Below are 19005 nucleotides of genomic sequence, written 5' to 3'. Positions count from 1 at the left end.
TATAAAAAAATACATTCAACCTTTCTAATCTGAAATCTTATGGGAGTATATTTTGATTTACTCCTATGGATTTCGGTAAATAGGCAGATTGAGTGTCATACAACAATTCAACTATGGATTTAAATAATATGTTTGTACTATAAAATAATTTATCTATAGATTTATATAAAATGGTGTATATGTTAATATTCTGGAATTTACTAAAACTTATTTCAGGTAAGATTTTGTTAAATAAGAAGTTACATAATACGTACATTATATTACATTACACTAAAATTTATTTAAAATAATTAAGTGTATATAAAAAAGTATCAATACATTTATTTTCATTGAAGGGCTCCGTTGCGCACGCAATATTGCAATACGGTATTGCCAGCTGAGCGTTTCGTTCTTTCACGTTTCGTTCTTTCGCGTTTCGTTCTTCTCGCTCTATCTAATACAAATTTAAAATATTATAATTTGTTATTTAAACTTTATCGGACATATGAACTTTTTTCATCGTTTTGATGTCTAGAATCACATCTCTAAAAGTATCCCACATATTTATTAACACTCTGTATATATAAAATCAATATTTCAAAATAAGTAAATTTCCTTGTAAGATACGTATGAAAACTTTTGTGACTAACTATATATACTATTATATATCTATTATATCTATGATGTATATACAATGTATCAAAAGTTGCAGTAAAAGAAAATTTTATGTTTTTATCTTTAAATTATACTATTATTGTAATGATTATTAATTATATATGTATAATTATAAATGACGCATGCTTTTTTCAAGACTTTTGAGAATAAAAATAAACTAAAACAAAATTTTATCGAAATAAGCTAACCGGCCTTGATTTATTATTTATATTTATTATTTTTTTTAAACTATTATAAATTTTATAAATTTTATAAATTTTATAAATTATATTATTATTTTTTAAATTTATCTAAAAAAAAATTGCAATGTTCGAGAGATAATTGTACTGTTTCTGTTTGTGATGAGTTATAAGATATAATAAGCTATCATTCTTTACAAGAAGATCGCCTTGAAATCAATCGATTGTATGACGCAATAATAATATTAAATTTCTTAATTCGAGACTTTTATTGTAATTTAAATAATTAATTTAAAAAAAATTCAATATTTATAATTTTAATTTTTCTTTTATTAAAATATTCTTTAATAAAATATATTTTATATTAAATTATATTTATATAACTTTGTCGATAAAAATAAAACTAAATACAATAAGTGTTAAATGATAATTAATTATAATAATTATTTATTTCATTCATTTTTATTTTCTTTGATTCTCATTATTCTCATTATTCGTTTTTTTCATTGTTACTATCAAATCAGAAATATTTGTAGAATATGAAAACGAACTCGAATTATTAAGTTAAGAATTTTAGATTTTTTTTTAAAATTGATATTGATTAGTTTCAAACTAATATTATATGTGGAAGCATTATTAAATATGTATTCTATATGTTTGTATTTAAATTTATAATTCTGAAACCTGATGACTGCGGCTTAATAATCGATAATTCATACTCAAATATAATTAAAAAACAAACGCTTTGAATGTATATTATTATCTGCAATTTCTTTTTCACATAATTCTATCTTTCTTAATTTAAAAAAAATTTCGAATGAGAGGGGTTATAAATGATATGTTAAACTTGATTTATCGAATTTCAATTGGTTGCAGCAGTCGAACGATATCGATAGTCTGATAATTTTTTTCCAGATGTGTAAATACACATGAGTGACGTATTGTTCATTCAAACACATGATCATTTATATATATCAGTTATTGTTTTAACCAATAGCACGATTCATGCAGTTTTGACATTTTTATATGATTGGCATTTGACAGTTAAAACATTTTTAATTTTTCTATTATTTTCTGCTATTATTATATTACAACTTTGATATAATTTTTGAAAAAATAATAATCACTCGATATACTTTTTTACGTTTCACGCGGTGGGAGATTATAAAGTCTCTGCACACTAATTCATAACGCGGAAGAATTCATTGACACTTGATGTACGAGATACATGAATATTCATAGTTACATAAGTATCAAATAGTACATGCGTGAACAGAATAGATGGAGTAATTCGAAAAACATCGCGCAGCGTTGTGTTTAGTTTAAGATAATTTTCGATAGATGGCCATATGATGCCCGTATATTGTTGTCTACTCTAAAGGCTTGGTCGATTCTTCCAAGTTGGAAAGTGTATATATTTTTCTGTGTCAAAAAAGTTAAATCTCTTAAAGAGAAAATATTTGTGTATATCCTTAGAAATGAAAGTATTTATTGCTCATTTTTTGTAAATTAATATGAAAATAATTGTATAATAAATTTCATTTTTCGTTGTGTTCATTGGTGAGTGTCGTGCAAACTTTGTTAACCTCAAATTTTATTCTCAAAATTGAAATTCGGAAAATTCAATAAGCTAATTAAATTAAAAGACGCATTTCCTTACAATTGCAATTATATATTATTAAACATTAAGAAAGGAAGATATCGATTACTCGTAGCAAATAACGGTCGAGATTTCGACCAGATTACCCCGATACACCGATGACGAGAATGAGTTCGCAGCAAAGTCCAGCCGCGTTACAATCGACGGTGGATCGTGAAAAAGTTTATACTTGGATAATTGAATTGTCTAATTCAGAAACGAGAGAAAATGCATTATTAGAACTTAGTAAAAAACGAGAAGTAGTACCGGATTTAGCTCCAATGCTGTGGCATTCATTTGGAACTATAGCGTCGCTACTTCAAGAGATAATAAATATTTATCCTGCTATTAATCCAGCTACATTGACTGCATATCAGAGTAATCGAGTATGTAATGCATTAGCTTTATTGCAATGCGTTGCCAGTCATCCAGAAACTAGATCATCATTTCTTCAAGTAAGTTTATCCACAAATTATATTTTGTTATGAATTGTATCAATATTTCGAATGTGTATAATATATATTGTAAATTTAATTATTACATTAAATTTATTCTTTTTTATTTTTTCTTAATTGTTTCTTTTCAGGCTCATGTACCATTGTTTTTATATCCATTTTTGCACACAGTCAGCAAGACACGTCCATTTGAATACCTTCGGTTAACGAGTTTGGGAGTGATAGGAGCTTTGGTAAAAACAGATGAGCAAGAGGTGATCACATTTTTACTCACTACGGAAATAATTCCGCTTTGTTTACGCATCATGGAGAGTGGTTCAGAGCTGAGCAAGACAGTAGCTACGTTTATTCTACAAAAGATTCTACTCGATGATAGTGGTCTTTCATACATATGTCAAACATATGACCGATTCAGTCATGTTGCAATGATTTTAGGAAAAATGGTATTGTCCTTGGCCAAAGATCCTTCTGCTAGATTGTTGAAACATGTAGTTAGATGTTATCTCAGATTATCAGATAATCCAAGGTAAGTGAAAAAAAATAAAAAAGATATAATAAACAATATTTGTTGAAAAATAAACAAGGAACGAATAAACATATAAATATATTTTATAGAGCATTGTTAGCGCTCAGACAATGTTTGCCAGATCAACTTAGAGATAATACATTTGCGACGTGTTTGCAAGAGGACGCATCTACTAAACACTGGTTAAATCAACTTTTGAAGAATTTAGAAACTGGTCCACAACCAGGACCTCCAGCGCAACCAGGTCAACAAGATCCTAGGACTATTGGCATGTCACCTCTTGCTTCTTAAATCGTATGCTTCCTTATATTCAAAAGGAATTCGAAATTGAAAAAAGAGAGAAATTCAACAGATTGATTTTGCGGATTGAAGAGCGATCAATGTGTGATCGTAAATTAATAGACGAAATGCCATCGTATTTTTGATCATGAAAATAGAAATGAATGCATAGTTTCACGAGAGTGATTATGCATTATACATGATAACGGTGGTGATAGTGGTGACGATATCAATGATGTTTACAATTAGCTAGAGAAATGATCAAATATTCATTTATGGAAGAAAAGAAAGAGAGAAACATTTGATATTTGTGAGATGCAGATTTGATAATCTCTGAATGGAACGAACATATGCATATTATATAAACGTGGAATCGTTTCTATGTTCTTCTATATATCTTCTTTCCTGCTCTTTTTTCTTCTTTTCTTCGTCTTCTTTTTTATTACATTTTTCCTATTTTGGTAAATGTTCTCTTTGTAATTATTCTTTGTACAAAGTTTGTAAATTGAAAATACAAGAAAATATATGTGTGCGCGCGCGTGTGCATATATATGTATACATATATATATATGTACATATAATATCATATATATGTATGTACATATAATATACATATATATACACACATGCACAGATGTCTGTACATATATTTGTGCCTATTTTATCTTTTTTTTAATGCTAGGATCGCAACGTAATTTCCACAATTGTCATCTCCTTTTCTTGTGAAAATTCAAAAACTCATAAATATGAACTTGAATGAAAAGCAGACAATTTTTCAAACTTTCGTTACACTCCTGTCCATTTTTTCGAGTTCCACAACGGTTTCCTGCAAATATCAATGAAAATAATAGAATTAGTAATAATAGGATTAGATAATAATAATAAGATAGTAGAATTATGCAGTATATTGATTTTGAGAAGATATTATTTTAGGTAAATAATTTTTGACAATTTTACCTGTTCTCGTTTTGTAATAGTGGAATCACGTAAGAAACTGCGAATCACAGGTGTATATAGTTTTTCATCACCCGGTTTGCATTTGTTTAATCCTGTAATCCATGAAACGAGAAGTCCAACGAGAATCGCGGTTAGGAAACCGACCCATGTATACCAAAGATATGACATTCTGTAGAGAAAGAAGGGTTGTTCTCTGAAAAATAAATAAAAAATAAATAAAGGATCGAGAAAATAATTGGTATTAATCTTCTTACTTGATCGCAGTTTCGACGATAAGCGAAAGATTGGTAGCATGATTTTTGAGTGATTCCGAACACCCTTCGATGGATACTGGTTTCACAGGAAAATGAATTTTTCCACTAGATATGGCTGCTTGAGTGCCAAATGAGATCCAAGCGACTAGATTCAAACTTATTAAACCTCCAACCAGCGCTCCCTGCATTTGGAGTAAAATAAAAATTAATTAATATTATATAATGAAAGAAAATATTCGAAACATATAAGAATCAAATAATTATGATATTGAGACGAATCTCTTTTACATTCGCTTATTAATATCGTAATTACTTACCGAGGAATTTGCGATTGGAAAAAACATGCCTAATGTGAAAATTCCAAGTAATGGTCCCGCTGTAATGCTCGCTAAACTTTTACCAGCCTAAAAAGAAATGAGAACATTATAGGAATATATTAAATAAATAAAAAAAAATATTTGGTTGTGTCAAAAATTCTTTTTGTTTTTTTTTTTTTATATAGATTTTCTATATTTTTAAAATTTTTGTAATTTTATATATTTTAACGATACTTTGTCATTTATAAAATTTTATACAATATTTACAAAAAAGTGTATTTTATCCATATAATATAAATTCTATTAGAATTCTACTTTTTTATTATTCATTCAAAATGACTTCAATTTATACATAAAATATTTGAAATTCTAATGTAATTTTCAATCATTTAAAAAAATCGATATTTTTATTGATTTAAAAGATTTTTTTAATTTATTAATTTTCTAATATTATTAATTAGAAAATTTTCACAGAAGACAAAAAATCACATAATATTTAATAAGAAAAAAATATATATCTTAAAAATATATATATCCTTGATGAAAAATAAACCAGATGTACTGTTTAAATAACTGAAATTATAACTTAAAATAATAAAAAGAATTTTAAATAATTTGAAATAAATTTAATATAACATGACAAAATCATAAAAAGAAAGTTTGTAAATACACCTGAATCAAAGCGCCAAGTTTCTCGACGAGAAAGACGAGCGTCACGCAGAGTATTCCCGTCAATACAACAGTCAATTTCATTAATCTGCTAACCGCTATTTCAGAAAGTGGTATTCGCAGCCATGGTTTTATCATGTCTTCATAAATCACACCAGACATGGAATTTAAACCAGTTGACATCGTGCTAGAAAAAGAAAAGGAAAGAAAAATGATCATCTTTTCTTCTTGTTTTTTTCTTTTTTTTTTTTTATAAGTTTATAAAGTTATAAATTTTCATATTAGAATTCTTACTATTGTTTGGATTTACGTATATCTCAAATATTAAATACTATAGAACATTTATATATAAAAATTTAAATATTTGTTTGGATCCAGGTTTTTTAATTTAGATTTGGATATCAGTATGTATTTCATGTTTATTTAAATATTCATATTCTTCAATTTGCAATTGAATATACATACAGATAATAATGTATGAATGGTACAAAAAAATGGTACAATCATTTTTAATAATTTTTAATAATGATTTGCATGTTTATTACTTTCTTGTTTATTTTGTCTTTCTCATCGATAATTTGATTATTGTCAGTCAATTATTATTATTAAATCATCAGCTGTATTATATGTTAAGAAAATTAATTATATATAAATTATACTGTATGATTTTTTACATACATATATATATATAAAATATGTGAATATTTGTTATATTATACATTTTTTAAATTATTTTTATATACCTATATTTTATAAATTATACGAGGTATAAATATTACGAGGTAGTTTTATATATAATAATATTACACAAAAATTTAGAAGTTAAAAATTTAATAAAAATTGTTTTCTTTAATTTAATTAGAATAATAATAAGAACTTTATTATATATTTTAAATCATTATAATAAAATATCTGAAATTATGTATTTGTATATTCAAATATAGATATTCGAATATTAAAGCAAATTTAGATTTAGATTTCAAATTATAATGAGAATTTGGATAATTAAGAAATCATACATAATAAAAATTAAAAAAGTCATTAGATAATTAGATAAATTAGATAAAGATAAATTAAATAATAATTGTTTTTTAATTGTAATATTTTTGATTGTAAATAAAGAATATAAATGACTGAAAATTTTTTCGTTGTCAATAAATATACATTAATCATTATCGATATAGTAAATTTATTTTGTTTAAAATAATTATCAGCAAAAAAAATTTATTTCAATTATTTATAACAATTATAAATGAGAGAAATTATATTTCGTAAATAATAGTAATTAATAAAGAAGTTTTATTTTGATCATTCATATTAATTATGATATGATATAAATATTATTTCATCAATTAAATTTTTTTGTAATAAGTAAGTAATAAGTAAATATGTCATTCCTATATTATATCGATGATATATTTATGATATATTTATGATCTATATTAAATCGTTTTTATTGAAATTGATTATGAATAATTTAAAAACGAAATTATATTCATAATGGTAAAATATAAAATTTAATTGATTAAATTTCCTAAAAGAAACAATATTTTTTTTTTCATAAAAATTTTTGAAATAATTGTTATTTTTAGTCCCTACAGATGATTCCAGAATTCAGATATTCTCAATAGTAAGAATACTATAGTCTGTCCAATGAGACGCATATAAACAAACATTCATGTGTTCGATTGCTGTGACTATAGCTATTAGTCTCAAAATACAATCATTTGTTGATACTTAGAGATAAACTGGTTATTCTATGATTCTTATGAACTTAAAAATATTAGGACTTTTTAAAACTAAATAAATTTTCCTAAAATTAAATTATGAAAATTAGATTATAAATGACTTAAATTTTTTTTTAGATGTTAAAAGAATTAATTTATTAGATATTTATTAGATATAGATAGATTAGATATTAGATATTTAGATGTTTATATATTATATTATTAGATATTTATATATTAGATATTTATTAGATATATATTAGATATGTAGAAAAATTTATAAAATCATTAAAATTCATGAAAGTATCACATTAATAGATTCATTGATTTAATTTTATTATTTTTTTTGCGATTTTAACCAATGTATTTTTTCGCATATAATTTTTTTTCAAATATTTAGTAAATTAATTCTTTTGACATTTTAAATAAAGTTTAAATTTTGATCCAATTTTAAAAAAATTATTCTAAAGCGTATCCAAATATTTTTAAGATTCATTATATATAGCAGACTTACCGAAATTATTAAATTATAAAACATCTGCATATCAAGTGCCTGAAAACATGCATTACCATCATTTGTTTAGAAATTTGAAATCTATAAGCCATTTTGTCTTATTCATGCATGGATCATATGCACTTGTTTATGTTTATCTCGTCTCATTGGATAGACTATAATTCGTATATACCTGAGAGCTGCACTAAACACACCCGCGACGAAAAGTCCAGGCAATCCTGGGATTGATTCAGTCAATTCCATCACAAAAAATGGTAACAATTGATCCGGTTTTTTTATTTGCTGCAAGATATGAATTTCTTAATTTTTTCTTTTTTTTTACAATGTTTTTCTTTCTTTTACAAAGCCATAAAAAGTTGGAAAAAAGATAGAATACAATGAAATACCTTGGTAGAAATGGGATCGCAATCGTGGAACGCTGCAAAGATAACAATGCCAGTGTAGCAACTCAATGATACGATGGTAATTATTCCGATTGCCATGATCGCAATTGTTCTGAAGAAAATGAAAAAGAGAATGTTATAAAATGACTTCATTTTGGCTCCATCTAAAATGAAAATGTTTTTTATGAACAAAAAGCAATTTTATTTTTCATTTTTCTGACAAGAGTTGTTAAAAATAACTATGAATATGTAAATATTATATTACAAAATATTTATTAAATTCATTATTATATTTATTATTATTTATTAAATACAGTATGAAATTCATTAAAAATATTATGAATATAAAACATATAGGAATGTTTAAATCAATATAATATAAAAAAAATATAAAAAATAATTTAAATTTTTTTATGTTATGAAAAAAAAATCATTTTTATAAAAAAGGATAGATAACATATATATAAAATAAATATCAAAATAAATAAATAAATAAATAATAAAATGAGAGAATAAAATTTGATTGATTGATATTTGATTTGAAGTTCGAAATTTTACTAGAAAGTATAAATGTTAAGAAATTATTATAATTATGTTATTATAAAAATATTATTATAATTAAAAGAAATTATAAACATAATTCACTGTTAATTTAGATTTAATTTATTTCTTAAGTATTTCATTAAAGAAAAAGAATTAATAAAACCATTAGGCATTACAATTTAACAAATATCAAATTTGATTTAAACAAATAAAAATTAACAATTTAATTAACAATTAATATTTTAATTGGAATATATAGAATTAAAAAACTAAAAATTTTCTTTTAAAATATTAATTTTATGTGTTATATATTATTTATTATTTATTTCTTATCTCTGAACTAAAACATTTGCACAAAACATATATTTTTTATTTGTTTTTTTAAATAAAATGTAACATTTTATATAATATTTTGTGTAATATTTTATATTGTTTTTCTCATTACTTTATTAAATGTCTAGTTATTTACGATTATTTTTGAGTTAATTGAAGTCTTTGAATAATTTAAGTTAAAATTACAATTATTATTATTAATTTTTAGTCGAAATCTATTAAATATTAAACACAAATTGAAATTATTTATCTTCCAATTATTTTAATTCTCTGTTTTATAAAAGAAATTTATATCAATAGTAATTAATAATGAATTTTATGAAAATAAAAGATTACTATATTTTAATTGAAAAATTTAATTGAAAAATTGTTGATCTTTGAAACTTAATTTTGAAAAGAAATGTATAAAAATTAATTTTAAAGAAAAAGATCTTTATTTCACTTGTCTTGATTAAATTTCTTTTTAAAACTTTTTTATATTAAAAATTGAAATTTAAAATAGAAAATTAAAAGTGATTTTTTTTTCTAAAATATTTTATAAATTTAAATAATTCTATGAATCTTAATAAATATTTTTCATAATTTCTTTCACCTTGAATGAAAAGTGAACTGTCAAAATTATAATAATTCAAAATATATCATTATTGATGAGATGAATAAAGATTTAGACTTACTTTAATTAATTATTTGAAATATCTTTCCACCAATTAACGAAGATATTCGAAGAGCAATTAACTATAGTTTCAAGTCATTATTAATGAATTAATAAAAAAGCAACTAATTAAAGTTTTTAAAGTTTCAAAGTTACTTTAAATAGTAACGTTATTCGAAATATTCGAATAATCACAGATAATTTCAATATTGAATAGTAAGCTCATCGAAATTATTCGAAAAATGGACAACTATAGTTACAAATAAAAGTTACTGCAGCAGTCACTTCAATTTAATTTTATCGAATAACTCAGAAATTAAAAAATTTCATTTACATTATAAATAATAAATAAAATTTTATAATATAATTAAAATAATACTTAATTTATAATATAATTAAAATAATATTTTAATTGTAAATAATGAATAATTTTTATTTATACAAAAATCATTTAAATATTTCCAAAAATAATTTATTTATTTTTTATTTTAAATTATTTTAAATTATTTGCAAATAATGATAAATAAATAATAAATAATTTTCCGATCTTCTTTGTCTTGTATAATATCAATCGTCTTTGATCAAAACTATGAGTTGATCAAATTTTTATTTAAATAATAATTAATATATAACAAAAAACGTATATTTTGATTGCAAATATGTAAAGCAGTTACTTCTTTTATTTACATAAATATTATTTGAATAATTTCAAAAAAATTTATTTTTTATTTCTTTACATGTAAATAAAATGTTAATTTATATTTATTTAAAATGGAAGTATTACTGATTTTAGTGATTTTTTGATATGTTGTAAAAATTAACATTTTGAACAATTTTTTCTTTTGCATATTACATTTGCTGTTCTCTCTCAGTCTTAGATTTCGAGATATTTAAATTAAAATAACAACTGCGATAACTAACTTTTATTTCATAGTTATAGTTGGCCATTCCTCGAATAACATTAGTTACCGTTAACCACGATTATTTGATGTTTTGAATAACAAGTTATTTTTGAAGTAGCCTTATTCTTCATTTCAATCGTTGAAATTTTGTCCATGGAACAGAATATAAAGTCAATTAAATATAATTAAAATAGATTAATTTTTTAAACTCTTTTAAACAATTAATCGATTGTGAAAATTATATTGAATTCTTTGAAGATTATTGTAATGAAAACAAATAAAAGATATGCAATCTTATATATTATTGTTTTATATGTTTATTAGTTTTTTGGCATATATAGAATTATGGAATTATAGAATTAATTATTTAAGGAATTACTTAATTATTTATTAATGAAATCATATTGAAATTCATTCATATTTATAAAATTTTTTAAGACATTAAAAAAATTAATATCTTATTCTTAAATAATTAAATTAAATAAATTTAAAATTAAAATATTTTTTTTTTATTATAAAATCGATTTTATAATGATATTTAAAATTATATAAAATCATTTAAAATTATATTTTCTTATGAATTTATTAAAATATATGTAAAATCGATATTGAAATCATTCAATTCATTCGACATTAATAAAACATTATGTTTCAAAATAATTTTTATATATAACTTTATATATATAAACTTTGAAGTTATTACAAATTTTCTAATATTAGATACTAACAAGAAACTTATTGAAATGTACTATTCCATTGGAAATGAAATTATTAATCTTATTTAAAAATTAAATTTAACCTATTTTTAATTAATTTATTATATTTAATCTTATTTTTAATTTATTATATTTTGTGTTATAAAATTCTATTTATTGTTATAAAAATCTCAAAAGAGTTAAATATTTAAATACTTTGAATTAATTTCTTAGAATTTTATAATCTTAGGATTATATAATATAAACCATATGACATAAACTGCTATACAGAATGTAAAAAAAAATTTTTATATTCGCTGTTGTTGATAAATCATTTTTAGATCGATGGAGATTTGTTGGAAAATTTTCCGCTTTGCTTCGGAATTTAAAACCAATTTTTTTTTTAATTTTAATTTACTTTTCGTGAAAACTAAATTTATCAAAGAAATCCTATATTGGAATTTAATCGTTCTTATAAAATAAGATAAAAAAATGATAAATTTATATAAATTGATTTTATATAAATAAAATGTTATATGCAACATTTTGTAATATTTTGAATAAAGCGTGTAATCAATGTTATCATTTGACTTTTTACTGACGTATATTGATAATTATAAATAATAACAATTATAATAAATTGATGTTTTGACACATTTTATATTCTTTTGATATTAAGTAAACATAAAAGTATTTAAACTACATTAATTATAGAATGCACTTAAACTTGTTTCTTTCGATAGAGTACTTATTATATTTTCTAAATATATATAATTTATTTAATTAATTTGATATAAAATAATAATATATATATACATAATAATTTAATTAACTAATATATTTAATAATAATAGAATAAAAATTTAATAATAAAATAGAAATAATATGTTATAAATAATATATTTAATTACGTATATATATAATATATATAATAATAATATATTTAATTTAATATTATCACAATATTATCAAATATATTTTATTTAATATTATCAAATTAGTTAAATATTTATATTAATATTTAAATATCTTGATATAATAAAATAATATAAAATATTAAATGAGATCATAATCATTTCTTGTGTTATAAAAATATATATCAACATTCAACAAATTTATATTAAAATAATTTAAATAAGAATTTTTATAATAAAAATTAAATATTAGATTTAATTCTATAACATGTTTTAGATAGTTTAAAGTGTTAAAAATTATTTTTGATTTATAATATATTTTATGTTTTATTATTTTAAAATTTATCATTTTTCTTTAATATTTCTTGTTTTTAATCATTCATTTAAATAAATTTCAATAAGAATTTTTATATGAATGATTTATTCATGCAATTATACGAAACTCGTTATCTTAGTTGATAAATTTGCAATGCAATGTTCTTGCAAATTAAAAATGCATTTTTTTTGGTTTATCTTGTAATGTTAAGCAAATTCTTTTATTTATATAATATTATTTATATAATAAATCAACAAATTATATATATTTTTATTATTTATATATTGTATTATTTATATTGTAATAAAAACTTTTATAATAATGTAAATATTCAAGAAAATGAAATATCTATTGAGTTAGTTATTTTAATATAAATTTGTAAGAATATTTTTATAATATGAAAAATAATTATAATCTTTTCATTTTCAATATCTATTATTTTATTATATTATTATTTATTTTATTATATCAAATTAATAAGTTAAATAACTTATATATATATATATATATATATAAAAGACTTAAGTGTAAATATTATTAATATAATTTTAGTATTAATATAATTAAATATGTTAATATAAAATATAAATATAAATTTTTATGATATATTATATCTATTATATGTACATTAGATATATTATTTAAATCATTATTTTAAAAGAGTGCATGACTGAGAATATATTCTATTTTTTTTTTTCGACAAATAATTCAATACTATATTTGATTTCTTTCACTTTTTCTTAATTTTGAAAACTTCATTAAGATCTCTTTCAATATAAATATCATATGGCAATAAGTATTATGCTTGCATGATAAATATCGATCATAGATATATAAAATATTTTAGAAGTCAATCTTGAACTTGAACTCTGTATGATTTCTAAAGTGATTTCAAACAATTTTTTTTTTTGTAAGAATTTTTATTTTGTTAAGGAGTTATTAATGAAAATATTGATCAATTATAGAATGCATAGTATTAAATATGTATTACTATGATCTACTAAATTTAATAAAGTTCTTACTAAATTTTCAAGAAAAATTTCTTGATTAAGATACGGCAAAACTTTTGTTTTTTAAGTTATGTCAATTATTCTTCTTATGGTTGAAAACAATATATAATTTGATATAAATGTATTTCTCTATATTTAAATCTAGTATATGCATAATAAATAACATTTTTAACAACTGTATATCATTATTGAAAAATAGAAATTTACAGAGAATCACATTATTAAGATATTATTATCCTTTCTTTTATTTATATCAACGTATATAATGTTCTGCCAACTTTTCTGATTGAATTACATATTCGTGTTCAACAAATGAATGAAATAAAATTTCACAAGATTATTGAAACAGAATTAAGTAATAATTTAATTAAGAATTAATAATTGAATTATTAATTTAACTATTAATCGCAAATTAATGATTAAATTTTTAGTTTTAATTTAGTTAAGATCGTTAATTGCAATTAATGATTAAAAATTTAATTTTAACTATCAATTGATCAACAATTAATTGTTGAAAATTTTTTGAATGAAATTTATTTTTTACACAATTGTTTGTTACACAACAATTTGTTTTCAATTTAATGTTGTTCGCAATTAAGAATCGTGGTATTTGATAATGAAATATCCATAAAGTCTGAGTATCTACATAATATTAAATAATATTTGTGCTTAATAAAATGACATAGAATTTTTTTTTATTATATTACTTATTTCAAAAATATCATAAATAATAAATATAAATAATATATAATAATAACTATAATAATAAATAAATAATAACTATAAATAACTATATCTATAAATAGATAAAAATAATTTTAAATGAAAAAATATTATTTTAATTGAAATTTTAATTAAATTTCATTTAAAAATCAATTTGTATTGACAATTTATTTTTTTCATTAATGATTATTCGTTAAATAATATTTGTATTTGTAACGAGAGAGAACTTTTTTTTATTATAATACTTATTCTAAAAATACTATGAAATAATAAATTCAATTCAAATAATTTTAAATAGAAAAATGTTATTTTAATTTTAGTTGTGAAGAGTATTTTTCGTCATTAAAAATTGGCAATTTTTTTGTATTATGACGAGTATATTCGTCCTTTCTTTATTTGTATAATACAATTAAACATTTTTAAAATAGGATAACAAACTTAATTGAAATTTTAATCAAATTCTATTTAAAAATCAGCAATTTGTAATTTATTTTTTTCATCAATAATTATGATTTAAACAATCGATTAAATTAATTAACAATTTCTGGATGATTAATTTTCTTCAATTAAATTAATCGCAAATATTAATCAATCAATCAATCAAATTAAAAAATTCTAATCGATTATTGTCCAATTAAAATTGAAAAATTTCTTTTTCTGCATAATTACCAAAAGATATTAAAAAAAATAATGTTTAATTTTCTGTGAATTCAGAATAACGAATATTTATTTCGAATCTTGTGTCAACCAAATATTTTCTGCCAACTATCATTTTTTTATTTTTTCATATATTTTTCTATATATTTTTCTACATAATATACAAAAATTTCAATTATCTTTTTTATATCTATTTCACATTGATTTAATATGTTTTAAATTTATATCATAATATTTTACATTTCAAAAATTTCAATATTTTTAACGGTAATTGATATTTGATACTACGTTCGATCAAAAATTTATCAATTATAATACAAAAATATATCTTTATATTTGTTTCAATTATTATCTTCTTCTATAGTTATCAAGGATAAAAAAGTTTCTTTTTATATTTTTTTCCAGTTATTATCTTCTTCTATAATTGAACAGTAAGTAAATTGATTCACATGATTCTTCATAATCTTCATAAGAAGATAAAATTTAAAACAACTCACATATTAGCATTCCGTAAATTGGGCATGGCCAAGCATCGTTGCACCATCGCTTGATTGACGGAACAGCTTGCCAACCAGTTTAAGTAGTTGCCGATGACAACGGTCCAAAAAGTGTGCCGCACTGTCGGATCTAAATTCATGCTGTCGATTGGGCAATAGCAATAGACTCACGGAAGCACGGAAGAATGGTTCAGAACAAATAATTTCTTACTCGAAGAATTGGATTCGATCGGTATCGCGATTCCTCTTCCAAACTTCGTTGAATCCTCCCACTTGATTCGTCCCGATCACAGCTATTACTATCACTCCTCCGAACATGACGATCGTCTGAATAGCGTCAGTCCACACGACTGCCTTTAAGCCACCCTGAAAAATAATATATCGAGGATGAACGTTTTCTTATTTTAAGTTTTTAAATATGAATGTGTTTGAGAGTAAACTAATTAATAATTTCGAATTATTAGTTACTTTCTTTCTTTATTTTGGGTTAATGAATACTTTGATTGAGTTATTCTCGAATAATTACTCTCAATATAGCGTCTATTTGTGAAAGATAATGTATTTTGAAATCAGTTCTCGAAAATAAAAAAAAAAATAAATAGCTAAATCTAGAAATAAAATTCATTATTGAATTTGAGTGTATTTTTTGAGAGCAAATTTTGAGAATGAAAAAGTATCTCTCGAAAACAAACTTTAAGAGTGAAAATTATTGTTGAAGAGTTACTCTTAATTGTCTACTCGCAAAAAATAAATCTTGACGATAAGTTTTAAGAATAAAATTTATTTTCGAATTTTATTATTTTTGAGTCATTCTCAAAATTTTAAGATGAAAAAAATCTTGGAAATGAAGTTTATTCTTGTGAAAAATAATTTTTGAATGAATAATCATTTCCAACATACTTGCAAAAACGAATTTCGAGAGCAATTCTTGAAAATAAAATTATCATAACAATTATTCTCAGTATTCAAAAAATAGCTTGAGAATGAAAAATAACTTTTGAGAGTAATCTTCGAGAGCGAAAGTTAATATTAATCATTCGTAATAGTTAATATTCATTTGCAAAAAATAAATCTCGAGGATAATTTTTAAAAGTAAAAATTATTGTTGAACGTTCATACTTAAAGTTTTCATTTGTGAAAAATAATTCTCAAAGATAGAAATCTCGGAAATGAGATTATTCTTATGAAAAATAACTCTCGAAAATGAAAATTACTATTGAACAATTACTCTCAAGTGTTCTCTTGCAAAAAAATAGATCTCGAGAGAATTTTACTCTCAAATATATTCACATTCTTATCTTGATTACTACAAGAGAAATAAAACGAGGACGTCGATACTGCGTTTCGATCCTCTTCTCACCAAAGTGGTGTAAAATATACAAACGGCGCAGACTAGCACCGCGATCGCGTGCAGATTCATCCCGGTAACTTGATTGAACGCCAGAGCAGGAACGTATATGACCAGTGGAATGTACAACAGCTGTAATGATACATCGTTTTAGTTAAATGTATTCTTTTTCTTTCTCTTGCTTCCTCTTATTATCATAATATTTCGAGAGAATAGATAAAGATGAAAAAAAGATGAAGAATAGAAAAAGATGAAATATACAGAGTGCTATAAATTATATTGATTGAAACTTTTTATTCAATAAAAAATCAATTCCCTTTTTTATGAAATTTATATGTTTATATATATATATATATGTTATATATTAAATTTTATGAAATTATATATTTTTTTATGCAAAAATCGATGCATCTTCATACTCTTTTAGAAAAGACTCTACATATTAAGGTTTTAAATCGGAAATTAATCAGTTTTTTTCTAAACTAGTATTATAAGTATATTTAAATATTCATAGATTCGGATATTTTATAAACATTTCGAAGAAAAAAATTAAAATTTTCAAATAAACTCGAATCTGAATGTGACATATTTTATATACATTTTATGAATAATTGTAGATATAAAATATTATCTCACAATCCTATATGGATCTAGATATAAGGAAAATATTATTTCCAAGTAGAATTAAATATTAATTAAATGCTTTAAAAAATTATAAATGCTCGAAACTAGAACAGCTTATTAGAAATTTTTTATTCATAATTTTATTGTTCTTATCGTATAAGATATACTCTCTGTTTTATAAAAATTTTTTTTTTCATTCTTTCGAAAATAATAAAAAGTCCTATTATATCCCATATAGGGTATTTTAAAAATTAACTATTTGATTTCAAATCTTTTTTAAAAATAATACATTAATAACGAAAAACGCTGTCAATCACAGAATGCATAGATTTATCATAGCATTAGATATGAACCGTCACAGAATTTGAACAAACAAATCGAAACAATATGTATCGAAGTTAACTAATTTATTTATCGTTTATAAATAAATTGATAACTTTTTCGTAATAATTATTCAGCATAATTTGACACATATTAGAACTTGTTGGCTATATATGTCATATGTAACAATGCGTTTTGTGATTGGTCCAATGTTTTTTATTGATAATTCATTGACAAGGTTAAAATTTTCTTAAAGAAAAAAATTGAAATAAGGAATTAATTATTATTTAAGTCTTATCGATTTATTTTTGGAATAGTCTATATGCTCTAAACACTGTGTTTATTGTGAAGAAACAAAGACTTACCATTTTTATCAGAAATATCGCGGAGCCCATAAGTCGAACGATGCCATTGAATCGCAGATTGAGATACTAGGAATGTGCAATCGAATGAGAAAACAATTAAAGAAGGATAAGGAAACAATAGTGAATAATGTGTTACCTCGTACGATGAAGTAATGCCAAGACCATAAAATACTGGTAAATATACCACGGCCATTGTCAATGAGACGAACGAATCGGCGATAACCACGCACCATAATTGTGTTCCATACACGTACATTTCTGCTGGGAAGCCAAGGATTGTTATTCCAGATATATAACTGAAAAGCGAAACGAAAAGATTCTTTTCGTATGAGAAAGAAAATGGATTTGAAACTTTTAACTTAAGAACTAGAAAAAATTTGAAATAATTTAAAATTAAGAAATATTGAAAAATTTAAATATTTCTATAAGTACTATTTTCATTTCATAAATATTTTTATAAATATAAAAAGTTTTGATTCCTTTCTCAGCATTTAATGTATGTAATTATTCTAATCGGAATAATTTCTTGTTTTTTTTTTTTTTTTTTTTTTT

At 21.9% G+C, this 19005-nt stretch overlaps 2 protein-coding genes across 4 annotated transcripts in view; one reads left to right on the top strand and one right to left on the bottom strand.

Annotated features, from left to right (window-relative positions):
• The first annotated feature begins 1542 nt into the window (after positions 1–1542).
• LOC122717743 (CCR4-NOT transcription complex subunit 9) lies at positions 1543–4498 on the top strand. The gene is made up of 3 exons (XM_043942116.1): positions 1543–2927; positions 3059–3453; positions 3543–4498. Exons 1-3 carry the CDS (start codon positions 2592–2594, stop codon positions 3742–3744), a joined length of 933 nt encoding a protein of 310 aa, XP_043798051.1. The 5' UTR covers positions 1543–2591; the 3' UTR covers positions 3745–4498.
• The window catches only part of LOC122717742 (sodium-coupled monocarboxylate transporter 2-like), a 21395-nt gene continuing 6807 nt past the window's right edge, over positions 4418–19005 (bottom strand). For 2 of the 3 annotated variants that reach the window (XM_043942112.1, XM_043942115.1), the window contains exons 2-13: positions 18590–18749; positions 18454–18519; positions 17156–17275; positions 16007–16161; positions 15796–15936; positions 8557–8665; positions 8343–8452; positions 5933–6116; positions 5261–5347; positions 4944–5125; positions 4690–4882; positions 4418–4558 (exon numbers count right to left, since the gene is read on the bottom strand). In XM_043942112.1, the coding sequence (XP_043798047.1) occupies positions 4508–4558; positions 4690–4882; positions 4944–5125; positions 5261–5347; positions 5933–6116; positions 8343–8452; positions 8557–8665; positions 15796–15936; positions 16007–16161; positions 17156–17275; positions 18454–18519; positions 18590–18749 (1558 nt within the window). In that variant the 3' untranslated portion in view covers positions 4418–4507. The remainder of the gene's footprint in view (positions 4559–4689; positions 4883–4943; positions 5126–5260; positions 5348–5932; positions 6117–8342; positions 8453–8556; positions 8666–15795; positions 15937–16006; positions 16162–17155; positions 17276–18453; positions 18520–18589; positions 18750–19005) is intronic. The other variant, XM_043942114.1, reaches the window with a different exon arrangement.

This window comes from Apis laboriosa, unplaced genomic scaffold (assembly GCF_014066325.1).
Source record: "Apis laboriosa isolate Shangri-la unplaced genomic scaffold, ASM1406632v1 scaffold56_cov145, whole genome shotgun sequence".
In the NCBI taxonomy this organism is placed as follows: Eukaryota; Metazoa; Arthropoda; class Insecta; order Hymenoptera; family Apidae; genus Apis; species Apis laboriosa.
The sequence above is the reverse complement of the archived record's forward strand: the minus strand, read 5'-3'. Positions and strand labels throughout refer to the sequence as shown.